At 36.8% G+C, this 24,585-nt stretch overlaps 5 protein-coding genes and 1 non-coding gene across 7 annotated transcripts; 3 read left to right on the top strand and 3 right to left on the bottom strand.

Moving 5' to 3' along the window:
• LOC104781106 (40S ribosomal protein S14-3) lies at nucleotides 49-1,657 on the bottom strand. Its single transcript, XM_010505702.2, has 6 exons — nucleotides 1,604-1,657; nucleotides 1,241-1,360; nucleotides 1,112-1,157; nucleotides 616-701; nucleotides 398-527; nucleotides 49-309 (listed from the first exon to the last, which is right to left on the bottom strand). The coding sequence occupies exons 1-6, from the start codon at nucleotides 1,604-1,606 to the stop codon at nucleotides 242-244; spliced, it is 453 nt and encodes a 150-aa protein (XP_010504004.1). The 5' UTR covers nucleotides 1,607-1,657; the 3' UTR covers nucleotides 49-241.
• On the bottom strand, nucleotides 1,907-3,945 carry LOC104781105 (protein ABHD11). Its single transcript, XM_010505701.2, has 5 exons — nucleotides 3,553-3,945; nucleotides 3,231-3,469; nucleotides 2,903-3,015; nucleotides 2,377-2,517; nucleotides 1,907-2,278 (listed from the first exon to the last, which is right to left on the bottom strand). Exons 1-5 carry the CDS (start codon nucleotides 3,803-3,805, stop codon nucleotides 2,023-2,025), a joined length of 1,002 nt encoding a protein of 333 aa, XP_010504003.1. The 5' UTR covers nucleotides 3,806-3,945; the 3' UTR covers nucleotides 1,907-2,022.
• Nucleotides 3,898-3,977, bottom strand: TRNAL-UAG. The gene has a single exon. It is a non-coding gene; the product is annotated as a tRNA-Leu (tRNA).
• LOC104781104 lies at nucleotides 15,252-15,749 on the top strand. The gene has a single exon (XM_010505700.2). It carries the CDS (start codon nucleotides 15,333-15,335, stop codon nucleotides 15,636-15,638), a length of 306 nt encoding a protein of 101 aa, XP_010504002.1. The 5' UTR covers nucleotides 15,252-15,332; the 3' UTR covers nucleotides 15,639-15,749.
• On the top strand, nucleotides 19,661-21,306 carry LOC104781103 (ubiquitin-conjugating enzyme E2 variant 1D). Of its 2 annotated transcripts, none has more exons than XM_010505698.2 (4): nucleotides 19,661-19,856; nucleotides 20,394-20,536; nucleotides 20,652-20,777; nucleotides 20,871-21,306. In XM_010505698.2, the coding sequence occupies exons 1-4, from the start codon at nucleotides 19,823-19,825 to the stop codon at nucleotides 21,009-21,011; spliced, it is 444 nt and encodes a 147-aa protein (XP_010504000.1). In that variant the 5' UTR covers nucleotides 19,661-19,822; the 3' UTR covers nucleotides 21,012-21,306. The 2 variants fall into 2 exon arrangements, with proteins under 2 accessions (XP_010504000.1, XP_010504001.1); XM_010505699.2 differs by having other exon boundaries at nucleotides 19,665-19,856; nucleotides 20,394-20,533.
• On the top strand, nucleotides 23,214-23,825 carry LOC104781100 (transcription repressor OFP15). Its single transcript, XM_010505697.2, has one exon. It carries the CDS (start codon nucleotides 23,234-23,236, stop codon nucleotides 23,792-23,794), a length of 561 nt encoding a protein of 186 aa, XP_010503999.1. The 5' UTR covers nucleotides 23,214-23,233; the 3' UTR covers nucleotides 23,795-23,825.

Raw genomic sequence — 24,585 nt, 5'->3', positions numbered from 1 at the left:
CTGAATTGAGATCTCAACGATTGGCAAGAACTAGTTCCAAATCAAAGATGTTTAAAAGATGCTAGATTGTGAATATCTTAAGGTCATATAAGATAAAGATTAAAAGCTGTTCAGAGTTGAGACTATAACAAAGCATGGTAAATCCAAAACTCTTTTCATTCTAAGAAAAGACAAAATGAAACATTAAGAGAGCTAAATATAGAGTAGAGCAAATAAAGGGATCCCAGCAACGCCAAGAAACTCACAGCCTCCTTCCTCTTCTTCCACTCTTTCTTCGAGTACTGTCAGTTGGGATTGGAGTCACATCCTCTGAGGAAAAACAAGAACAATGTGAGTGATTTACTTAATTAAAGATACAACAAAACAATTTGTAGATGGAAGATTGATTTTTTATTACCAATGCGACCAATTTTCATGCCAGAACGGGCAAGGGCTCTTAGAGCAGACTGAGCACCAGGACCGGGGGTCTTGGTCTTGTTACCACCAGTGGCACGGAGCTTCACATGTATGGCAGTGATTCCGAGTTCCTATGTTGCGAAAAGACAATCACAAACCGATTACACATTTACAAAAAGGCTCACTATTAGCTTGGTAATGTATTCTCTTGGCTTGTACCTTGCATCGCTGAGCGACATCTTGTGCAGCAAGCATAGCTGCATAAGGTGAGGACTCATCTCTGTCGGCTTTCACCTTCATTCCACCTAAAGAAGTTGAAATCAAAACATCAATTTAGCAGCCAATTGTGTAATCAAGAACAATGCAATTTCTCAGATGAAAAACGATTTCCTCAAAAGATAGAATCCTCAAACAAGACGAAAGACACTTCAGCTCACACCCAATAGAGATGACCATAATACCAGAAAACTACGGTATCTAACTTGGTTATATTAGCAGCCATAGCAATTTATATGAAGATAGAATGGATTCCTCAAAAGAAAACTCAAAAGAGCAGAGACTAAAAGAAACTTCATTTCACACTCAATAGAGACTACAAAGGTTCATAACAATATACACAACAGCGTCTTAGTTAACAAAAGGATCATCTCAGGAGGTTTCTTAAATCTATTAAAGGATTGAGAGAGAGAGAGAGAGAGTTGTAATATATACTTACCAGTGATGCGAACAAGTGTTTCCCGCCCAGACAAATCAGTCACGTGCTGCAATTTCAGATATACAAAAACTCTCAGCAACATATGTATGGAGATTTTGGTTTTGCTCAGAGAAGAAGCAAGGCACTCACAATGAAAGTGTCGTTGAATGAAGCAAAGATGTGAACAACTCCGAAGACATATTCTCCTTCACGAACAGTTGGCCCTAGTGTCACATTCTCCACCTTTGGCTCTTTTGTCTTTCTCTTCGACTACAATATTATACACACACACAACAAAACTAGCATTATTATACTCCCAAATCGATAAATTCATTGCTAGATCTAATATCCAAATCTTTCAAAAAAAAAATTCAAATGGTTTCAGATCGGAATTCGAAGAAAAAGATTGTTTCAGGAACATTTTCTCATTCTAAACTACCACACAAATCCAGAAAATATATCTTCTAATCACTAAAATCCATGAAATACAAGCTAACTTAAGACGAAGCTTACCATGGTTTCGAACGGGATGAAGGATGAAGAGGAAGAAGCTGCAACTAGGGTTTTTTGTTCCTCCTGTAAGAACGGTGGGGTGATGTTGTGTTGTGATGTCTTAACTAAGTGGTCTTTGTGCTTTTTGCGATCTCTGCAAATTGCTCCAAACTATNGTATTATGTTACGGCCTAATAAGGCCCAATAAGTTATGGCCTATGAAGATCGTTTTCCCGGCTTTTTAACATGCCTAGTAACATTTATTAGATCCTCCTTCTAAACGTGTTTTTTACAGTGTTGGAAGGAAATGCAAACGCAAAATCATGAACGCAAACGGGAAACAAGTCGCAATTGATTTTTGCTATTTCTGCATATGAAAATATGAATACAGAGCAAGAGATAGATAAACTAATCAAAGACTGATGCAATTCTTGTAACGTCTACTTGTGTGTGGACAAGAAGTTGGAACTCATTATCTCCAGTAATCCCTTTGGATTGTCTGTGTGTACCCAGTGGCCGGAGTTACGAAGAAGATGAGTTGCAACCTTCCCTTCTGAGACATTCTGTCTCTGGTTAGCAATTGTTTCAAGCCGCTGAGTTGTATCCTGGTCCCATCGGTCACTCTTTTCTGCGATCACAAAAGATATCTCTGTCTCTTTTGGCGGGTTCTCTAGCAAAGACCAGTATGAAGTCTCCCTGCAATGATAAAAGTGATGAGTCATATGAATAAAGTAACATCTTGAGGAAAGTCATTATATAATTATAGTCGTTGGTCCTTATGAGGGGAAAGAAACCTGTAAGAGTTGAACATTTGGACAGCTCCATCAAGGTTAAAGGCCCATGTCTCTGAGTCTCCGGATCTCTTGAGATTGCTGCCAATCCACTCGGATAACGATCTTGTAAACCCATGTTCGATCATATGATCCACCAGCCACCTAGAATCACAAAGCAATGTTTGAGGGGCACGAGAATGGGTTTATAGACAAACAAGCTAAAAGGAGCCTCATTTACATGTATAACATAATCAGCTAGAAGGAACCACACAAGCATAGTCTTTATTCCCACTTATCTACATGCATATGCGTGTTTGCTTTACTGATACATGCCAAAATCAAAATAAAATCCCCTTGGCATCCGCAACAACAGTCAAATCAGACTGATGTTATACACCACATACCCGAGATTTCATATCATAAGTGAGCAGTACGTACCTACTTGCATGTCAATATCAATTATGACAATGCTTATGAACATTAACCGTAAATGGAACTACTAAGCTTTAAACAAACACCAAGACCCACAAAAAGAATGAGACTTTACTTGCGGGAAGGGATTGGTGAAGGTAAACTCTGCAGTGTCTTCAGAACTTTCTCTACTTCACCATCACTTTTCTCTGCCTTGACTTCCCCAGGTACAGAGTCTAGCACCCATAGCTGTTCTGCATCAAAGAGAGAGAACAAAAAAACACAAACTTTGCTATGGTCATCACTCATCATTCCCACAGAAAGACACAAATTGGTCTTCTTTACAAAAGCTCATTAAACTTGCATAGATCATAATAACTGACAACCAAACAATGAACAAACCAACATATAGTAACAGAACTGATCCTTTTGATCGAACAAGTGTAGTCACTTTAGTCCAGTACCTGTTTAGGAGGAGAAGCTGATTCACCATAATCACCACGAGCACAACTCTCCATGAACTGCAAAGCCACTTTACCTCCCAAAGAATGACCAATCACCACATCAGGCCATTTCCAACCACTTGATTTCACCAAATCAGCTAAATCTTTAGCTGAATTCACAAGACTATGTGGCGGGTTAAGCCCTTCCACCTCCGCAGATCTCCCATGGTTCCTCAGATCAACCAGTACCATCTTCCAATCTATGCAACACACAAAACAAAACAAAATCAATCAATATATCAAATTTAAAAGCTTAAGATACAGATCACAGAGAGAAGCATACCAGAAGCAGAGGAGACGGAGAGAGACGATGCGAGGGAACGAGAAAACGATCTCCAGTTTCTTCCCGAGCCGAGGAGGCCGTGAAGGATGAGAGCTGTAGATTCATTCTTCCGGTCGCCGGAGGATCGGACTTCTTCGTAGGCTAGGGTTTGAAGAGATCTCGAATTCGTGAAGCAGGAAGCGAACAGATTCGGAGATTCAAGGAAACGAATCAAAAAGCGAGATTCAAATCGGTTCTTTAGAGTTCTCGCCATTGATTGATTCTTCAGCTGAGCTTCGAAATTCTCCGGCGAAGTAAATTAAAGCTAAGGAAAAAAGAAAAAAAAAAAAAAAGACAAAGAAGATTTGACAGCTGTGGGATTTGAACCCACGCCCTTACGGACCAGAGCCTAAATCTGGCGCCTTAGACCACTCGGCCAAACTGTCAGTTGTTGTAATGACTCTTAATAAAATATTTATATACGCAAAATTCAGAATAAGGCTTGAAAATATAGTAAAATTCAAAATGGTAACGATATAATATCAATTTTTTTCATTGGTGTATTTAATTATTTAAAATTCGCACAAGTTTTTTAGTTATTGATGATCCCACGTAAATATTATTAATTTATCAAATATTTGACCAATTGAACCATGAAAAATACCCGAGTACATGGCATAAATCATCTAAAACTCCTCCAAAGTCCAAATCACCGAGCTGCAAAATTTGTATTAATATTCATATAGTTAAATATTATATTTAACAGGGTGAAGATGTATATTGATTTTATAATAGTTGACGTTGCATCTCTATTTCTTCATGTAGATGTCATAGAAAAAAAAAAAAAACAATAATGTTTCAAAAAGACTAAAACAAATAATTGAACGAAGAATCAAGTTGACGAGAAAGAGATGATTTTGGACAAGCGAGTGCTTTAATTGAAAAACGGATAATCCGGTATGTCACATAACCAAAATTTAATTTTCCGTATAATGAGGAATAAAAAGTCCAAACTCCAAAGGGGGTAGTGTTTGGACAGTGGAACAAGGAATCCTCTAATAACCAGAACAAGACAATTTATATAGACATCGATCCTCTTCCAGAATCATCATGCATCAATGAAAGCAAACTACATATGTTTTGATGTTTTTAGTTTCAACTTTCAACCTTCACATTACTGTTTCAAGCTCTGAAGTTCATATATAGAAACGGTTCTGACCACAACCGACCAATCTTGAAATGAACATAATTTGGACTTTGGAGCAAAGGTTTCTATTTTGATTTCGATCACATACAACCATGCATAGGATCATTAAGCAACAGACTTAATAATTTACATATAACACTTGGTTAGTAACTTGAAACATAATTAGAGAAAGAGAGAAGTTATCCCCTTCACTCTTCAGATTTGTAATGAATGGGGGATTAAGATAACACAAGAATATACAAATTGTAGAATCAATTAAAAGCTACCATTAACTTCCATTAAATTGCTTCACATGGCAAATAACTGATGCTGAGGTATAAGATTTTATGGAAGGTCAATGGTAGTATTTGACATTATCTAATTATTTATAAGGAATAAACTTCTTTTTTTTTTTGCTAAAATAACATATCATAGCTTCTAAAGATTTGATAATCTTCTGAAGCAAATTTTTAAAAATAAAAATAAAGAGGCCTCTTTTACAAATCATCCCATTTTGGGCTTACCTGTTGTAATCGCCATTAAAGTTTTAAAACCCTGTTGCATAACTGTCGTTAAATTTTTTACTAGTCTACAAATCATTTTAAATTTGATTGTCCTCTTAATTGTGAAGCATTTAATACATGAGAGATTCCTAAGTTATAAACAGCTACTATATCTGTATTTTAGTTGTTGGCCTCTAGTTCCTGTTAATTTCATTTTACTTTGTTACTCTTTCATTTTCTATTCCTATCGATTATATATGGACAAACTAAAAACAAAAGGACAAAATAAACATAATTTATTTCCNAGGCCTCTTTTACAAATCATCCCATTTTGGGCTTCCCTGTTGTATAATCGCCATTAAAGTTTTAAAACCCTGTTGCATAACTGTCGTTAAATTTTTTACTAGTCTACAAATCATTTAAAATTTGATTGTCCTCTTAATTGTGAAGCATTTAATACATGATAGATTCCTAAGTTATTAACAGCTACTATATCTGTATTTTAGTTGTTGGCCTCTAGTTCCTGTTAATTTCATTTTACTTTGTTACTCTTTCATTTTCTATTCCTATCGATTATATATGGACAAACTAAAAACAAAAGGACAAAATAAACATAATTTATTTCCAATTTTCATTAATTATTTAGAATGAATAGTGAATATGGAAATTAGAAACATCTTAAATTCTTAATGGTTTACCATAACTAGTCACATACATTAATAATATCTTTCATTTTTCAGTATTGTCAAAAAAAATATTACCATCAAAAACATTGATTTGTTGTAAAACACTGGATGGTGGACTCCATAACCGGCCCATGTACGGCCCGTTCGTGTACGGCCCATCGGTCATAGGCCCATCGGCCTATTCTATTTCCTAGTCGGTTATGGGCTTTAGCCCTTGTACTTTACTATATATATGTAACCTCATTCGATTATCAATAATAAGAACAAGAGTTTTACTCCTTGAACTCTCTAGTTCCATAACACGTTATCAGCACGATAGTTTCTATATCCCGCTGAGTAAAACCCTAAAAACCCTATAAACCCTAACCGCCGCCGTTCACCCTTCTCTTTCAAACAACCCTAAAACCGCCGTTGTTCTTCCTTCTGTTCGAAACCAAGTACCTTGTTTCGAAGATCTCTTGGTGTTCACGAGCAAACCTTAGCTCGTGATCAAGTTTTATCCACAACTTGTTCGAGGTTCGTGGTTCGCTGTTCCGGGGTAAGCATAGTACGTGAGCGGTCAGAGATCTGTTCGTGGGAAGCTGCTGCGGATCTGTTCGTGGTTTGTGGACCATACAAGTTCGAGGTTCGTGAAAGAAATCTGAGATCTTTAGCTCCCAGATCAAAACCGGTCAGACTCCTATTGGTGTTAAGGTAAAATCGAAACCTATGGGACCATAAAAATCGAACTTGGACATTAAAACTATTGAACCCTAAACATGCAAGTACACAATCTAACAAAGTCTGAATTCCCTAATCCCTAAAACTTAAAATCGGATTGTTTAGGGTTGTTAGATTGTTTTGTGAATTGCACCAAATTATATCAAGCTTAAGAATCCGATTGTTTGATTGTTTAAATTGCTGCTTGATTGTTTTGATGCATAAGAACCTAGAACTATAATTGTTAAATTCGAATATAAATCTGATTGTTCTAGGAGATTTAAAATATGAAATTGCATGCATCCTTGAAATTATTAATCGATTTTGGCATAGAATGTTTCCTGTAAATTTAGGTTGCATAAAAACCCTAAAACCAAATTAAAAAAATCGGGATCCTAGAGAAAGTCTAGGTCCCTAAACTTTTATTTAAATTCCTAATTGGAAAAGGAAAAGTTAAGAAAAAGGAAAATTTCTAAATTATCTAAGAAAGGAAACTTTTGCATGCTATTTATTTTTGTTATCTTGTGTGCATAGATTAAACCACGAAAATATAAGCAAAGATAAGGCATGATTCGGTCTCAATACCGCATGGCCTAAAGTTTAAATATGATGGCATGTTTCGGTCTCAAATACCGCATGACCTAAGTACGAAATTATGAGTAAAGGCAAGGCATGTTTCGGTCTCAAATACCGCATGACCGAAGACTAAAATGATTCTATGGTTCGGTCTTAAACACCGCATGACATGATCCAAATGAATTACATGGTTCGGTCTTAAAAACCGCATGATATAATCGGGTGCATGTTTTGTAAAATCAAAGGACCTATATGAGTATATTAAGGATGATAATGATTGCACTAAGAAAATATATATAAGGTGATTATGCATATGCACACCTTGCTGAGAGTCTCAAAGACCAGTACCTCACAATAGAGAATCCTCTTGACCTTTGGACAGAGCTTAAACGCAGATACGGACACCAACAAACGGTACTCCTACCAAAGGCTCAATACGATTGGAAGAACCTAAGGATCCAAGATTACAAATCCCTGGATGAGTATAACTCTGAGCTTTTTAGGATTGTCTCACTCCTTAGGTTGTGTGGTACTGAAGTCACGGAGAGAGAGTTACTAGAGAAGACTTTGTCTACTTTTAGTACTCACAATATAGTACTTCAGCAACAGTACCGTGAAAAAAGGTTTCAAAACCTATGGGGACTTAATCTCATGTTTGCTACTAGCTGAGCAGAATAATGAGCTGTTGATGAATAATGCTATGAGACCTCCCGGTACAACCCCATTACCGGAAGCACACAAGGTTGATGTGGCAAAACAGAATGAGCCTAAACAGCCTAAAGAGCCCAAGGAGACCAACTACGTTCACAGAGAAAGACACTATGGCCGTGGNTGGATGAGTATAACTCTGAGCTTTTTAGGATTGTCTCACTCCTTAGGTTGTGTGGTACTGAAGTCACGGAGAGAGAGTTACTAGAGAAGACTTTGTCTACTTTTAGTACTCACAATATAGTACTTCAGCAACAGTACCGTGAAAAAAGGTTTCAAAACCTATGGGGACTTAATCTCATGTTTGCTACTAGCTGAGCAGAATAATGAGCTGTTGATGAATAATGCTATGAGACCTCCCGGTACAACCCCATTACCGGAAGCACACAAGGTTGATGTGGCAAAACAGAATGAGCCTAAACAGCCTAAAGAGCCCAAGGAGACCAACTACGTTCACAGAGAAAGACACTATGGTCGTGGACGTGGTGGCAGAGGACGTGGTGGTTGTTGGGGCCAGGCAAGCCGTTTTGATGGTTATGGCCGCAGTGGTAGGGGCCGTGGGTCCTTTAAACCGCAAATCAAGACTAAATCGGTTTGTCACCGATGTGGTATCACCAAAAAAATGAGCAATTATAAATGAAAAGTGCAATGAAGCTCACAAGGTTGACATGACAAAGAAAAATCCTAAAGAGCCTAAAGAGCCAAAGAAACTAATGAGTCTAACTATGTCCATAGAGACAAGTATGGCCATGGCCAAGGAAGTAGTGGACGTGGTGGTCCTGGTTGTGGGACTCACCAAAGGCATAATTACGATGGTCAAGGCCATAGAAACCGATTAGGCTTCGGCCGTGGTCGGGATAGAGGCCGCGGGTTATCTAAACCCGCAACATAAGACCAAGTCCACTTGTAATAATAATTATGGTATAGAAAACCATAAGATAAAGACATGCAGAACTCCTAAGCACCTTGTTGGTCTCTATTAAGAGAGTTTGAAAATAAAGAAAATAAATCCAGAAGCTAACCTGGTTCATTTCGATAGTGAAAGAAATTTAAACCATGAGAATGATGACTAAATTGGATTATGAGATTTTTGATTGCCTAAAGAAAAATATTTAAACTCATGTGGTGTATTAATTTAATTTCTATGCTTTGAATTTGATTGAATTATTATTTTGGTTTAAATCCAATTATTTTATTTCCTTTAATATATATTAAAACATAAATTCTTATCCATTATTGGAAATGGCTAAGGACAAGAAAATAAGTGTGGTGGATAGTGGATTAAGCCACACAAATTTTTTGAAAAAAAGCCAATATTAGCAAAGATAAGTGGGTATAGCAAGCCTAAGTTAAGGCTACGGCCAGGCATATATTCTATGGCACACTTTTTTGAACTAAGTGTTGCATTATAATCACCCAGCTCTAAGAGAAGCTTATTAAGCTTTAAGGACATTCATTTGAATGGTTTCCATATTGAAATAAAGGGTGAAGGAAACAGAGAGTTCCTATATATTGAAATCACCCATGGACATAAAAAAGTCTTAGAGCCTATACCTGCACTAGCCACTGGTTTTTACCATGCTAAGATTAATATAATAGAGGCTAATATGGCAATGAACAAAATGTTCAATAATTCACTTTATGGCATGACTGGATTGGCCATCCGGGTCCTAACATGATGCGTAAGCCGATATTAAAATGGGCACACTCCTAAAAGAGAGAAGAGTTATTCCTAAAGAATCTCACGTGTGTAGCATGTACACAAGAGAAACTCATTATAAGGCCATCGCCAGTAAATTTAAATAAAGAGATTATCCACTTAAGACTATAAGTCTAGATAGTGCTGGTGAATTTATATCCCAAGCGTTTAATAATAATGGTATATCCATGGGGGAAGTGTGGAACACCCTGTGGCACATGAACATACAGAGAATGGATTAAATGAATCCTTCANGAAAAAAAGCCAATATTAGCAAAGATAAGTGGGTATAGCAAGCCTAAGTTAAGGCTACGGCCAGGCATATATTCTATGGCACACTTTTTTGAACTAAGTGTTGCATTATAATCACCCAGCTCTAAGAGAAGCTTATTAAGCTTTAAGGACATTCATTTGAATGGTTTCCATATTGAAATAAAGGGTGAAGGAAACAGAGAGTTCCTATATATTGAAATCACCCATGGACATAAAAAAGTCTTAGAGCCTATACCTGCACTAGCCACTGGTTTTTACCATGCTAAGATTAATATAATAGAGGCTAATATGGCAATGAACAAAATGTTCAATAATTCACTTTATGGCATGACTGGATTGGCCATCCGGGTCCTAACATGATGCGTAAGCCGATATTAAAATGGGCACACTCCTAAAAGAGAGAAGAGTTATTCCTAAAGAATCTCACGTGTGTAGCATGTACACAAGAGAAACTCATTATAAGGCCATCGCCAGTAAATTTAAATAAAGAGATTATCCACTTAAGACTATAAGTCTAGATAGTGCTGGTGAATTTATATCCCAAGCGTTTAATAATAATGGTATATCCATGGGGGAAGTGTGGAACACCCTGTGGCACATGAACATACAGAGAATGGATTAAATGAATCCTTCATTAAACGTATTCAAGTGATTGCTCGACCATTACTCATGAAGTCGAAGCTTCTTGTGTCGGCTTGGGGACACACAATATTACATGTCGTAAGAGCTTATACGCATCAGGCCATCTAGTGAGCATAAATATTCACCATCCCAATTACTAACGGGTCAGGAGCCAGNAAAAGTCTTAGAGCCTATACCTGCACTAGCCACTGGTTTTTACCATGCTAAGATTAATATAATAGAGGCTAATATGGCAATGAACAAAATGTTCAATAATTCACTTTATGGCATGACTGGATTGGCCATCCGGGTCCTAACATGATGCGTAAGCCGATATTAAAATGGGCACACTCCTAAAAGAGAGAAGAGTTATTCCTAAAGAATCTCACGTGTGTAGCATGTACACAAGAGAAACTCATTATAAGGCCATCGCCAGTAAATTTAAATAAAGAGATTATCCACTTAAGACTATAAGTCTAGATAGTGCTGGTGAATTTATATCCCAAGCGTTTAATAATAATGGTATATCCATGGGGGAAGTGTGGAACACCCTGTGGCACATGAACATACAGAGAATGGATTAAATGAATCCTTCATTAAACGTATTCAAGTGATTGCTCGACCATTACTCATGAAGTCGAAGCTTCTTGTGTCGGCTTGGGGACACACAATATTACATGTCGTAAGAGCTTATACGCATCAGGCCATCTAGTGAGCATAAATATTCACCATCCCAATTACTAACGGGTCAGGAGCCAGGCACATACCATCTAAAGACATTCGGGTGTGTCGTTTATGTATCGAATGCATCATCACAAGAGAATAAATATGGGATCTTAAAAGAGGATGGGAATATATGATGGATATGATTCTCCCACCATTATTAAGTATCTTGAGCCAACTATGGGTGATTTATATGTGGTCAGATACGCGGATTGTCACTTAGTTGAATCCGAGTTTTCTATGTTGGGTGGAGAGACAAACAAGTTGGTCAATGAAATATTATGGAATCAAACATCCTTAAAAATTGGCAAGATCCTCGGACTCTAGCCTGTGATGCAGAGATCCAAAAGATTATACATTTGTAAAAGCTAGCTATTTAATTGCTAGATTCTTTTGCTGACCCAAAGAGAGTAAGAAAATCGTACATACCAGCTTGTAATGCACCAGTACGTATTGATGTTCAAAAGGAACACAATAATCAAGTTGCTACAGAGTCTAAATAGACCAATATGTTCCATAGAAAAGAACCTTCGAAAATCTAAGAAAGGTGCAAATAAAACCGAGGTTAAGGAAAGAGTATAGACATGGCCGCGGCAAATCCTAAGGTACCAACAATGAGGTTTGGGACGCTAAACCTCAAGGTTCTTAAGGTATTAATAATAATAAGAGCTCGATAAACTATATCATGTCTAGAATAAAATGGAACTGCAAAGATGTCGACATTAATGAAATAATTGCATGCAAGGTAGCACTTGAAGTAAATGAGGATCGGAAACTCACGTCTATATTAGAGTGCACTCAAAGTAAAGATTGGCTAAAATGGAAAGAAGCCATTGATGTGGAGTTAAACTCTTTAAAGAAGAGAAATGTGTTTGGTCCGACCTTAAGGACAACACTTGATATAAACCAGTTGGACATAAGTTGGTCTTTGTAAGAAAGAGAAATNGAAATGAGAACAATGAAATCGTGAGATAAAATCACGGCTTGTAGCACAAGGATTCTCTCAAAGACCAGGAATAGATTATGAGGAGACTTACTTCCTGTGATGGAGGCAACGACTTTAATAAGTCTGGCTATAAAAGAAAAACTGGATTTACGGTTAATGGATGTTAAAACCGTATACTTACATGGTCCACTGGAAAATGAAATTTATATGAGATTACCAGAGGGTATAGAGCTCAATTATATGAGTGGTTCTCGAGAAAATACTGCATATGGCTAGACAAATACCTTTATAGACTGAAACAAAGTGGGTGTATGTGGTACAATAGATTGAGTTAGTACCTAGCTAAAGAAAGCTATAAGAATGATCCCATCAGTCCATGTATTTATAAAGAAGTTTGCAAACAAAGGATTTGTGATAATAGCAGTCTATGTGGATGATTTAAACATCCTTGGAACCCCTGGTTAAATCGCCCAAACAAGTAGAATATTTAAAGAAAGAATTTGAAATGAAATACCTAGGCAAAAGAAGAAAAATTCTGTTTGGGGTTACAACTTGAGTACATAAATGATAGAATCCTTGTGCATCAAATGGCATATACAGAAAAATACTCAAGAAGTTTAATATGGACTAAGCTCACCCATTGACTAGCCCAATGGTTTTAAGGAGCATTTATTTGGATAAAGATCCATTTGGTCGAAAGAAGGCCGATGAAGAAGTTCTCGGACCTGAAATGCCATACCTCAGTGCAATTGGAGCGTTAATGTTCTTGGCTAGCCACACTAGACCGGACATATGTTTTGCCGTGAACCTCCTAGCAAGATTTAGTTCTTGTCCGACTATAAGGAACTGGAACGGTATTAAACACGTCCTGTGTTACCTGCAAGGGACGGTAGATTTCAGTTTATTTTATACTAACTATAATAGAGATGGTTTAGTTGGTTTTGCTGATGCAGGTTACTTATCGGATCCACACAACTCTAGGTCTCAAACCGGGTACATATTCACGCACGGTGGTACAGCAGTCTCATGGCGGTCCATGAAGCAGACCATCGTGGCTACATCCTCAAACCACGCGGAGATCCTAACAATACATGAAGCCAGCCGTGAGTGTGTGTGGTTACGGTACATGACGCAACACATCCGGACCGATAGTGGCATGGACGAAAATAAAGAAGCAACCGTAATCTATGAGGACAATACGGCCTGTATCGCACAGCTCAAGGAAGGTTACATCAAGGGAGATCGGACGAAGCACATACTGCCCAAGTTCTTCTTCACACACGAACTACAAAAGGCAGGAGAAGTTCGTGTGGTACAGGTGCAGTCATGCGACAATTCAGCCGACCTCTTCACCAAATCATTGCCGACAACGACATTCAGGAAGCTCACGCACCAAATTGGAATGCGGAGGCTTAAGGACTTAGAGTGATGCTTAGAACAGGGGGAGTAATGCGTGTTGTACTCTTTTTCCTTCACCAAGGTTTTGTCCCATTGGGTTTTCCTGATAAGGTTTTAATGAGGCAGCATCCCCAAGCGCATTACAAAGATCCTCATCCAGCACATGCACGGTTATGTCATCCAAGGGGAAGTGTTGTAAAACACTGGATGGTGGACTCCATAACCGGTCCATGTACGGCCCGTCCGTGTATGGCCCATCGGCCTATTTTATTTCCTAGTCGGTTATGGGATTTAGCCCTTGTATTTTACTATATATATGTAACTTCATTCGATTGTCAATAATAAGAACAAGAGTTTTACTCCTTCGACTCTCTAGTTCCAGAATTTGGAAAGGTAGTTGAGTTTCAAGGATACTTTTGCAACGTCCATTTGGTTATTAATCATAAAAGGTTTACTTAGCTGGAACTTGAAACCGTCGTCTTAACGGACCCTTCACGATATAAACGTACTACTAATTATTTTATTTTATTTTTCTGAAAAGTAGTTTGTAGTATTGTAGATATTATTTTTTAATATGTTTGAATCATTATTGGTTGGTGTTATTGTAACTCATATTTTATATTTTAACTATTTAAATTATTTTCACAATAGAAAGTATTCTACCTTTTTTTGCATGAACAATACATTCTATAAACTATTTCATAAATGACTATAAATGACATTAATACAATTTTTTCTTATAAAATCTTTACTCTTTCCTCATGATTTTCTATTTATATTACTATTTTTTATTAGTTTTACACTTATAAATAGTAATTTATACAGTAGATTTTTGATAGGTTTTTTTTTTGTCAACCCGGCCATAACAGGCCGGCCCATTAGCCAATGTAGGGAGCAGGACTCGATCCCTGGTGTGATGGTGTCTTGTGCATAAGGACTTACCTTTGGCCACTGCACTAAAGTCACTTCACGATTTTTGATAAATTTTTTAATGTGTAAAATGTATTAACAACATTGCTAATAAAAGAGAGAGAAAAGGAAAAAATTGTGAAAAAAAATTGTATAAATGTCATTTCAAATTTAAAGTTACTTAGAATTATTTTATAGAAAGTATGTACAGTTCATTCAAGAAAACAGTCCAATAATAGTATTTTTGTGGCAAACAATATATTTGAATAGTTAAATATAATACAGTGTGTAAAATTAACTAATAAAGTAATCAAACAATAAAAATTTCTAATTTATAGACTACATTAATATAAATAAAAGTAAATTTTGTTTTAAAACATGCGCTAAAAATACAAAACACAATTATTTGAAAGAAAAAAGGTGAAGCTATAAGATTACAACTATTGTGAAATGAAGGATATATTACTAAAAAAAATTGTTTACTAATAAATCATTTATTTTCCTTTTTAACATTGTAAGATCTAACCCTTCCCCTATACATTTAAGCAAAGCAATAAATAGTTTGATGCATTGGTTTACATGCACTGATGCATTGTTTACTGAATCGCCTTTTGTTTCATATATTTGTCTCTACTGTTCTTTACTATTTTTTCCCACCTCCATTTAATAAAATTATTACTAAATAAACAAAGTACTATTTCTCTCTCCATAACATAATCACTTTATTCAACATTTATTAATTCTTAATCATATTTAGCTCCTCTTCTTCCTTATATATACACACATAAGCCATAGTATCATCAAACCCATCACCTAGAACTACACAAAGAAAAAACAAAACAAAAAACCCTCTCGACGAGTCCGAAGTTTCAAAATGAGAAACAAGAACGGTAAAAGAGTCAGAGTCGAGCCAGTGGCGAGGATGGCGGAGCCGGTGGTTCCTAATCGGAGGTTTGTAGGAAGATCATCATCTACCGACACGTTATCATCGCAAAGCTCGTGCCTGTCGACGGTTGAGGAAGTGAAGGAGGAGGTTGCATCGTCGTGGGTTGATGAAGAAGAGTTGCTGGACATGGTGGTGGTGGGATGTTGCAGATGTATGATGTATGCTTTGGTCTTGCAAGAACGTCAACGTTGCCCCAACTGCAAAACCACCACCCATTTGATCACCTTTAATTAGAAACTTGTTATGAAGTAATGGATTTAGAATTTGGACTTTTTGAGTTTGGGATGATGAATTTAATGTTCTTTGTAAAGTCCTCTATATATAAAAATCATATTATTAAGTGTTAATCTCTTTTTTTTATATGCAAAAATTGACAGAGAGATCATTTCGGTTTCGTGGCCGTCCATGGTTCATTTTGTTAAGTTATTTATCTTCATGTTTCAACATTTTGAAAGCCAAAGACATGAATGATGATCACTCATATTCATCAAGAGTTGAGTTTGATTGTTTCAAACGCTAGTTTTGGCGTTTGAGTTTATATACTCCAAAACAGTCTTTAAAATCACATTGGAAATATAAAGTAACAGTCTTTTGTGAAACAAATAAAATACTTTAGAAAAACACTCTTAGTAAAACAGAGAAAGTATATTTTAAAAAGGTAATTGAAAACGCCAAATAAAACGGAAAGTTTATTTTAAAAAGTACTAAAAAAACATTTAAGGCAAAGAAGTTAAATTGACACGTCTCGAACTATAGTGTTAAGAATCAAATTGGTAGTATGTTAATAATGTTGTTACTTAGGTTTCATCGGAATTAGTTCCGGTTTTTCAGAATTAAGGTTAATATAATGTATTTCCATCAAATACAAAAATATTAAAAATTTGTGAAGTGACATTAGTGCAGTGGCTATCAATAAATCTAATTGTAGAAGACACCATTACACTAGAGGTCGAGTTCCGGTTCCTACAAATGTGAGGATTTGGCTAATAGACCGGTCTGTTGTGACACAATGTTAACAAAAAATTTAGAGGGTAAACAAACTTACTAAAACTCGAATGGTGTATTTTATGGTATTTCTCTATTTCTATTTCTAAGTACTTAAATCTATATATGTGTTGAATAATTTGATTTTAAATTTTCTTATTTATTAAGGTAATTATGACGAAATTAGAAACTTTGTCCAATAGAAAATGGACGTATCATTATAAAGTTTAGTTAGATTTGACTTGTCATTTTCAATTTTCTTTAATTTAGTTACAAATCTAGAGATTCTCAAATCATAATTTAAACAAGTTTCATATATATATATATGTATATATATATATACTTATTTTGCATGTCAAAGAATCTACATTAAAAAAAAAGAAAAGTTTTTTAGCTTTCCATATCATATGTTTGCAAAGTGTAAACGACATATTTCTTTATTTAAAAAAAACAATAGTATTTGATTTCCTTCTATTTATTTATAATAGGTATTTTGCGCTAACAATTAACAGTTTTATAACATCGTGATAGTTTAAGAAGCAGTTCATTCGATGCGCAAGAAGAAAGGTAGAAAGGGTTGGATACTTCTTAAATTGGATCTCGAGAAACCTTATGATCGGATTAGGTGGGATTTCCTGGAAGACACATTACATGCAGCCGGTTTGGAAGAAGGATTGGTGAACCGGATTCTTCAGTGTGTTTAGCAGCCGTCTATGACTATACTCTGGAATGGTGAAAAGACATAGCCCTTTGTGCTGGCTCGTGGGCTTCGACAAGGGGACCCCTTATCCCTGTACCTATGTGTCCTGTGCTTGGAGCGGTTATGTCACTTGATAGAGAATTCCATACTTGAGGGTGAATGGAAACCTATTAGCCTGTCGCGTAGTGGCCCCAAGTTGTCTCACGTCTGCTTTGCAGATGACCTAATACTCTTTGCAGAAGCTTCTGTCTCCCAAATTAGAGTGATCAGACGAGTGTTGGAGAGATTTTGTATAGCCTCTGGTCAGAAGGTGAGTCTGGAAAAGTCAAAGATATTCTTCTCAGGTAATGTTTCTCGCAAGTTGGGGGCGTTAATCACTGATGAGAGTGGGATTAAGTCAACAACGGATCTTGGTAAATATCTCGGTATGCATGTACTTCAAAAAAGAATCAACAAAGAGACTTTTGGAGAGGTTTTACAAAGGGTCACATCGCGGTTAGCGGGTTGGAAAAGCAGATGCCTAAGTATGGCAGGGAGGTTGACCTTAACAAAATCAGTGTTATTGTCGATACCGGTACATTCTATGAGCACCATACTCTTACCAACCTCAATTTTAGATGGTCTGGATAAAGTAGCTCGGGACTTCGTTTGGGGGAGTTCCCAGGAGAAGAGGAAACAACATTTAGTTGCGTGGGACAAAGTTTGTTTGCCTAAAGCAGAAGGGGCTTTGGGCATGAGAACTGCCAAGAACATGAATAAAGCACTACTGGCTAAACTCGGCTGGAGGCTGTTAGATGATCAGACTAGTTTGTGGGCGAGGATCCTGCGAACAAAGTATAGGGTGAAGAGTATTCGTGAACATGATTGGCTGGGTGCAAGGAAACCAGGATCGTCAACATGGCGAAGTGTGAAAGTTGGGCTACGGGATGTGGTTCTCCAGGGTCAGAAATGGATTGTAGGCAATGGTTAGGACATCCTCTTTTGGTAGGATAGATGGTTGCCAAAAGAACCATTGTTGGAGTGTGCGAGAGCAGACGTACCCAGTGAGTTTAAGGAGCGGCATGTGAAGGATTTTTGGAGTGATGCAGACGGCTGGTCGTTGGAACGTCTGTCATCATTCTTGTCTCAGCATATTCAACTGGTACTAATTGCAATGGTAGTGGATAACGGTTCTAGAGCGCGAGATAGATTGACTTGGGGTGAGACAACTGATGGGAAGTTCACAGTGTCGTTTGCATACTCAATGTTAGTGAAGAACCCTTGTCCACGACTGAATCTCTCTGCTTTTTACTCTCGCCTTTGGCGAGTTATTGCTCCTGAGAGAGTTAAAGTGTTCCTTTGGTTGGTGTCACATCAAGCCATCATGACAAATGTGGAACAACACCGCCGACACTTGAGTAATACTCTTGTGTGTCAGGTTTGTAAAGGAGAGGAAGAGACAATTCTACATGTCTTACGAGATTGTCCTTCCATTGCGGGTTTATGGAGGCGTGTGATACCGACAAGCCTACGACAGAGGTTTTTTAGTCGTCCGTTGTTAGGGTGGCTGTATGATAACTTGCGGATGGGTGTTCAAGTAGCAGGGAGTGATTGGTCAACCTTATTTGCCATGGGTCTGTGGTGGAGCTGGAAATGGCGTTGTGGCAGTGTGTTTGGTGAGTATAGCATGTGCTGGGACAAAATTCGATTTGTCAAGGATTTGTCTCGTGAGGTCAGCTAGGCTTACAGAATTTCTCGGGAGGGACAAAGCAGAGCTGAACGGATTGAGAGAATGGTAGCTTGGAAACGTCCGCTACAAGGTTGGATGAAGCTCAATACCGATGGGGCGTCACATGGTAATCCCGGGTTGGCCACTGCAGGTGGTGTACTGCGTGATGAGGTAGGAGCGTGGGGTGGAGGTTTTTCTCTAAATATTGGTATATGCTCAGCGCCCTTGGCAGAGCTATGGGCGTTTATCATGGGCTGTACTTGACATGGGGGAAAAATGTTCGAAGAGTGGAACTAGAGGTGGATTCAGAGATTGTAGTTGGTTTTTTAACGACAAGGATTGGTGACTCACATCCCCTGTCTTTTCTGGTGCGGTTGTGCCATGACTTTTTATCGAGGGATTGGATAGTCCGTATTTCACATGTGTATAGGGAAGCTAACCGTCTAGCCGATGGATTGGCTAACTATGTTTTTACTTTACCTTTCGGTTTGCATGTTTTTGATTCTGTTCCAATTGTTGTAGCATCGATTGTAGGAGATGATGTTTCGAACATACTCGGTTGTAGTTAATTTTCAGTTTTTAATAATAACAGGGAGGCTCCCTCTCCGTTACCAAAAAAAAAATTAACAGTTTTATAAAATTAATAAGATTTTTAAAAAGACTATATTATATAAATAAAAATTTTGTAGCGTGATAGAAGAAAAAGTTGAATATGGAAAGAAATATCGAGTGAATGATTTCGTATAAGAGGGGGTATTTCTGTTACTATTATAATTTCTAGGAATTAAAACAATAGAAAACAAACTTGTGGGTAGTAAAGATGAAAAATATTTAACTTTTTCCCTCTCCCCGAAAGTACCCAATTTGTCTAAATTTGCCCCTCACGTTTTAGCTTTCTGTCTTTTCACCAGATTCTCTCTCGATTTCCCCCTTTAGCGTTCGTTGTTCATCTCGCTTTGCCTCGCCTCTCTCTGTGCTCCATCAGATCTCAAAATCAATCGGATCAAAACCATAACTTGATCGATTATGACTCTTGGCTCAGGAGGATCTAGTGTTGTTGGTAAACATAATTTCGACTCTTTCGGGTCTGTTCTCGTTTTGATTTGTTCGTTTTCTAGGGTTTTGTGAATCCGTATTATCGGGTTAGTTAGGGTTTTTAGAATTCGTATTGGGTTTTATTCGTTTCCTTGATCGATAGGGTTTTTGAGATTGTTCTCATGGGTTTCGTCGATCTATTATATAAAATTATAAAAAAAAATTGATTCTTTGCTCTTTCGCCTAGCTCGCCAATTTCATTACTCTGTTTTTAGTCTGATCGCTCTGTTTATACAGGTCTTCATGTATGTAGATTGATAAGTTGATTCTTTATAGTTATCTGAAAATGATTAGCTGATGTTCCCAATTCTTGTGTTTGATGGACCTTAGAACATAATAGAAAGTCTTCATCTTGTTTGAAGTTTGTGGGATTATGGTTAATTCAAAGTTTTCAATTCTCTGTTTTGATTAGAAAGATGCTTTTTTTTATGTGTGGGCAATTCTCCTGTTTAGAATTTAAAAATGATTGCTTTGTGATATGAATCTTATTACGATATAATAGTTCCGAGGAATTTCCGGTTGTTGGAGGAGCTTGAACGTGGGGAGAAAGGTATTGGAGATGGAACTGTGAGCTATGGAATGGATGATGGAGATGACATCTATATGCGTTCTTGGACTGGCACCATCATCGGTCCTCACAACGTAGTTATATCTTTTGCTTTTTATATGCTACCAAGTGTTTTAAGAAGCATTGATCTTATTATTGGTAACTTTTTTAGTGGCTTCTTCTGATATCAATTTTATGTCCTCCTATGTGCAGACTGTTCATGAAGGTAGAATCTATCAGTTGAAGCTCTTTTGTGACAAAGATTACCCTGAGAAACCTCCCACTGTCCGGTTCCATTCACGTGTTAACATGGGTTGTGTCAACCACGAAACAGGAGTGGTACGCCTGAACTCACCACCGTGTCCTTCTCATTCTCTGTCTTGTTCCTTTGGATGTACTGTAACTTTTTAATGCGTATATGTGTGTGTATAGGTGGAACCTAAGAAATTTGGGCTTCTTGCAAACTGGCAAAGAGAGTACACAATGGAGGATATACTGACACAGCTGAAGAAGGAAATGGCCACGTCGCATAACCGTAAGCTTGTTCAACCTCCAGAAGGTGCTTGCTTCTAGTTGCTTCTGGGATCTTCTTCTGGTTTGCTGAAAAAATCATTGCCCCATCTAATACCGAAGTATGTATCTGGGGGGTCCTCCATTGTCGTTCTCAAGCTTTTTTCTTTTTCTTTCTTAATTCATCAAAAAAAAGATGGTATGGTGATGATGATGATGTTGTTCGATTGATCATCTGAAGTTTTATCATTGTGTGCAAATATCAAAAACAGTTTCTTCCCCCACTCCCATATGTGTTCAATCTTCTGAATTTACTTTCGTCCCTTTATTCTAACATATTTCCTCAGCCGTTTTTTTTAATGAAATCTGTTAGGTTTTATCGGGTTGTGATGTAATGTACCAATGTTATTATCAACAAGTATCATAAAGATTTGAATCTTTATAATCCAAACCGATGGAAAAAGATGCAATGACCAGCTTTATGACTCTAATTTTTGTTTCTGTGATTCAATTCAACTAAAGCCATGGTGAAACTGAATGACATGACCTTTGATATAGTTTCGTCACAATCGAAATTAGCACACTTTTCCACTGATGATAATGCATATCGATTGAATGATAAATTGTATATAAGCTCTTCATGCACTTCTTGATGTTCGTGTCATCGTTCTTGATTTAGCATGCATCTCAGTCAAACACTAAAAAATTCGACAGAGAAACAATCATATCTTCGACATGTGGGCCTCTATATGTCTTATAAGGATATTTTAGCAATGTCCTGTGTGTGTGTCTGATACGATCCTTGAGGTTTGTTTTATCGTGGTCATGGTCATGGATTGAAAAATCACTACACTTTGTTTCTTTAGTTCTTTCCATGATCCGATATCCATTTTACGTAACGGACACTAGTTTCTTTCAATTGTTGTTGCCACTATGATTTTGGAATTCTTTGTTACTAAATGAACTCTTTATTTTATTAGAGAGAGAGATTTTGATATCAAATAACTCCTTAAACTTCCTTGAATCATTTTTTTTTTGTTTTTTTAACCCCGTTTTACCGCATTTCATAAAAGTTGAGCTACGACTTTAGGAGTGGTCTTCGAAAACCAAATAATTAAATATGTAAATGGGAAAATGTGGTTGAACCTTATTAAAACCTATATAACACATTTACACCTTGCTCAGAAGCTCAATTAATTATGTTCCATCATATTTCAAGCCCAAACATTAACAACACTCAGGCTGGAAAATCCAACCTGGATCTTATGGTGATAGATGTAATCTCTATAATGTAAAAAAAAAAAAAAACTCTATAATTTTTTCTTTAAAAACAAAAAACAGATAAGGAAAATAATATATATTCGAGAATGCTATTGTGGAAAATCGTTTAGGACATATACGTAATACGCATAATCACATGCCGTAAGTGAAGTTGTCAACTGTAAGTTTCAACTAATAGTTATGGTGACATTGTGAAATTAAGTTCCGGAGATCTGTTGTTACATCCATATTTTAAACATTTGTGTGTTGTCGACTAATGTTTTAAAGGAACATTAAAAAGAATATAAATTGTGATAGTACGGTTATGATTATGTTCAGCAAAATTAGATGGACCAAAGGGACAAATAATTGTTATGGTTGATAAATAACTACGTACAGGTACAGTAACAGTACGACCAAACTTATAACTTTACAAGTATAATGATGGATCAGCAATATTGTAACACGGTCAACGATGTTTTCTAAACTTTTTTTTTTTCGAATAATACAAACATTTAAAAGAATAATTTATATAAAATTCTTTACGTCGTAGTAATAACCTTTTATTGTATAGAATCAAGATCCGTCTCGAACCATTATAAAAATTTTATACTTGAGAATTGAGATTTGAGGTTCGAGTATGTATGTCTAGCAACATGAAAACTAGGTATTTACTTATATGCAGTGAATCCGTAAATGAACTTAGAAATATATAGGAGTATAATAATAAGTTTTTTTGCTATTTTTTTTAGATTTTATACGTTGTTTTGGATTTATGTATTTTCTTTCTCGTGATTTGGATTTACGTACCCGAAAATCAGATATCCAAAAGAGACTCGTAAGTCTTAACCCTTTGTTCACTTTTAATCGTACATCCCTTTAGGTTTCAACAATAAATACGAAGTTTCACGATATCCATCACCCACCCCAAAACCCTTTTATACTCCCCCTAAGTAATTTCTCATATTGATTTCCAACCCAAGAAATTAGGAAAGATAACGAACAACAAAGAGAAAAAAAAAAGAATGAAAATCCCATTTTTAAACAAGAGTTTTTCATCATCATGTTATTCAAGCTCAGATTCATCATCATGGGGATGGCCTTCTTGTCACCAAAACCCTAGAACACAATCTTTCAGAGTCAATACCACCGCAATCAACCCTACTGACGACGTTGAAGAGGAGGACGAGGAGGAAAAGGGGGATGAGGAAGAGGAGGATAAGGAGCAGGAAAATGTAGAGGAGGAGGAAAAAGGGGGAGAGGAGGACGAGGAAGAGGAAGAGCCGCTTCCTACAATCATCTCCTCCTCTTCCTCGTCCTCCTCCATCGATGCCATTGAAGAGCTGCCGGAGACCGAGTCCATAGAGAATGTGATCAAAGGGATACAATTATCAAAAAGACTCATCTTTGAACATAAAGGAGAATCAAACTCTATTCTCGAAGAGATGAGGAACAAGGATTCATGCTCTTGCCCTTGGAATCCATCTACACTTTCTCTAATTTCAAGTGGTTCATGGTGGAGGTGGTTGCGGTACACTCGCTTCATCGCGGCTACATCCAAATGTATCGTGAAGATTACTGAATAGATAGATGATTATATTATTCATGAGAGAAGAAGTAAACATGCAGTTGATGTTTGTCCTTGGTTAGAAGTGTACGAGTTACGTCTAGAGGGATTGATGCGGACCCAATTAAGAGATCTCTGTCTGAGCATTTCATCTCTTATGTTATGTTATCAATTCGTATATTCGTGAGAGAATTCGTTCTTTGCTTCCCATGCGTGACTCATGCTGTCATGCTGATATATGGTAGCTACGGTACATTTTTTTATTTAATCTATTTTGTTATTGTTCATTTATCAAATAAAAACACATTTTTATTATTCACAAATTAAGCATCAGAGTTGTTTTTTTAATAGATTAGTTCCAATGATTTCATCACTTATAATTGTAGTAAAATTATTGAGTTATACTATAGAGTATGTGATGATGAGGTCCATATATATTCTTGAGCCTCGTAACATGCATGCATGCGTGTGTGCGCATCATAAAACGAAGGTAGGAAGCTATAGTTTTTTTTTGTAAAAATGTGAATTTTCATTTATGAAAATAAATTGTAATGTTTACAATAGCTTGGAATACAAAAAACCAGTCCTTGCCCAAAAAATAAAAACAAGAAGTGATTAAAGCAAGTGATCTTATCCTCAACAAGGCACTAGATGAACTTGAGCCAGCTTTGCATTAGGTGGTTAAACTTTCTTCGGTGCCTCTTTGCTAAGATGATATCTCGGACCTGTCTGTCTAGCTTATTGAAAAGAACATGTACAGGCGTGATAACATTGTTATGATACCGGTTATTCCTCTCAGTTCATATTGTA

The sequence above is a fragment of the Camelina sativa genome, chromosome 4, assembly GCF_000633955.1.
Source record: "Camelina sativa cultivar DH55 chromosome 4, Cs, whole genome shotgun sequence".
NCBI lineage: Eukaryota > Viridiplantae > Streptophyta > Magnoliopsida > Brassicales > Brassicaceae > Camelina > Camelina sativa.
Note: the sequence above shows the minus strand (reverse complement) of the source record. Positions and strands in the feature narration are given on the sequence as shown.

Coding starts and splice junctions, on each gene's coding strand:
- LOC104781106 (XM_010505702.2), bottom strand. Junction 702..1,111: donor AACACTTGTTCGCATCACTG/GTAAGTATATAT, acceptor CAACTTCTTTAG/GTGGAATGAAGGTGAAAGCC. Junction 310..397: donor CATGAAAATTGGTCGCATTG/GTAATAAAAAAT, acceptor GTTTTTCCTCAG/AGGATGTGACTCCAATCCCA.
- LOC104781105 (XM_010505701.2), bottom strand. CDS start 3,805: ATGGCGAGAACTCTAAAGAACCGATTTGAATCTCGCTTTTTGATTCGT. Junction 3,470..3,552: donor CTCCGTCTCCTCTGCTTCTG/GTATGCTTCTCT, acceptor TGTGTTGCATAG/ATTGGAAGATGGTACTGGTT. Junction 2,518..2,902: donor TCACCAATCCCTTCCCGCAA/GTAAAGTCTCAT, acceptor TTGTGATTCTAG/GTGGCTGGTGGATCATATGA.
- LOC104781104 (XM_010505700.2), top strand. CDS start 15,333: ATGAGAAACAAGAACGGTAAAAGAGTCAGAGTCGAGCCAGTGGCGAGG.
- LOC104781103 (XM_010505698.2), top strand. CDS start 19,823: ATGACTCTTGGCTCAGGAGGATCTAGTGTTGTTG. Junction 19,857..20,393: donor AGGAGGATCTAGTGTTGTTG/GTAAACATAATT, acceptor ACGATATAATAG/TTCCGAGGAATTTCCGGTTG. Junction 20,778..20,870: donor TCAACCACGAAACAGGAGTG/GTACGCCTGAAC, acceptor GTGTGTGTATAG/GTGGAACCTAAGAAATTTGG.
- LOC104781100 (XM_010505697.2), top strand. CDS start 23,234: ATGAAAATCCCATTTTTAAACAAGAGTTTTTCATCATCATGTTATTCA.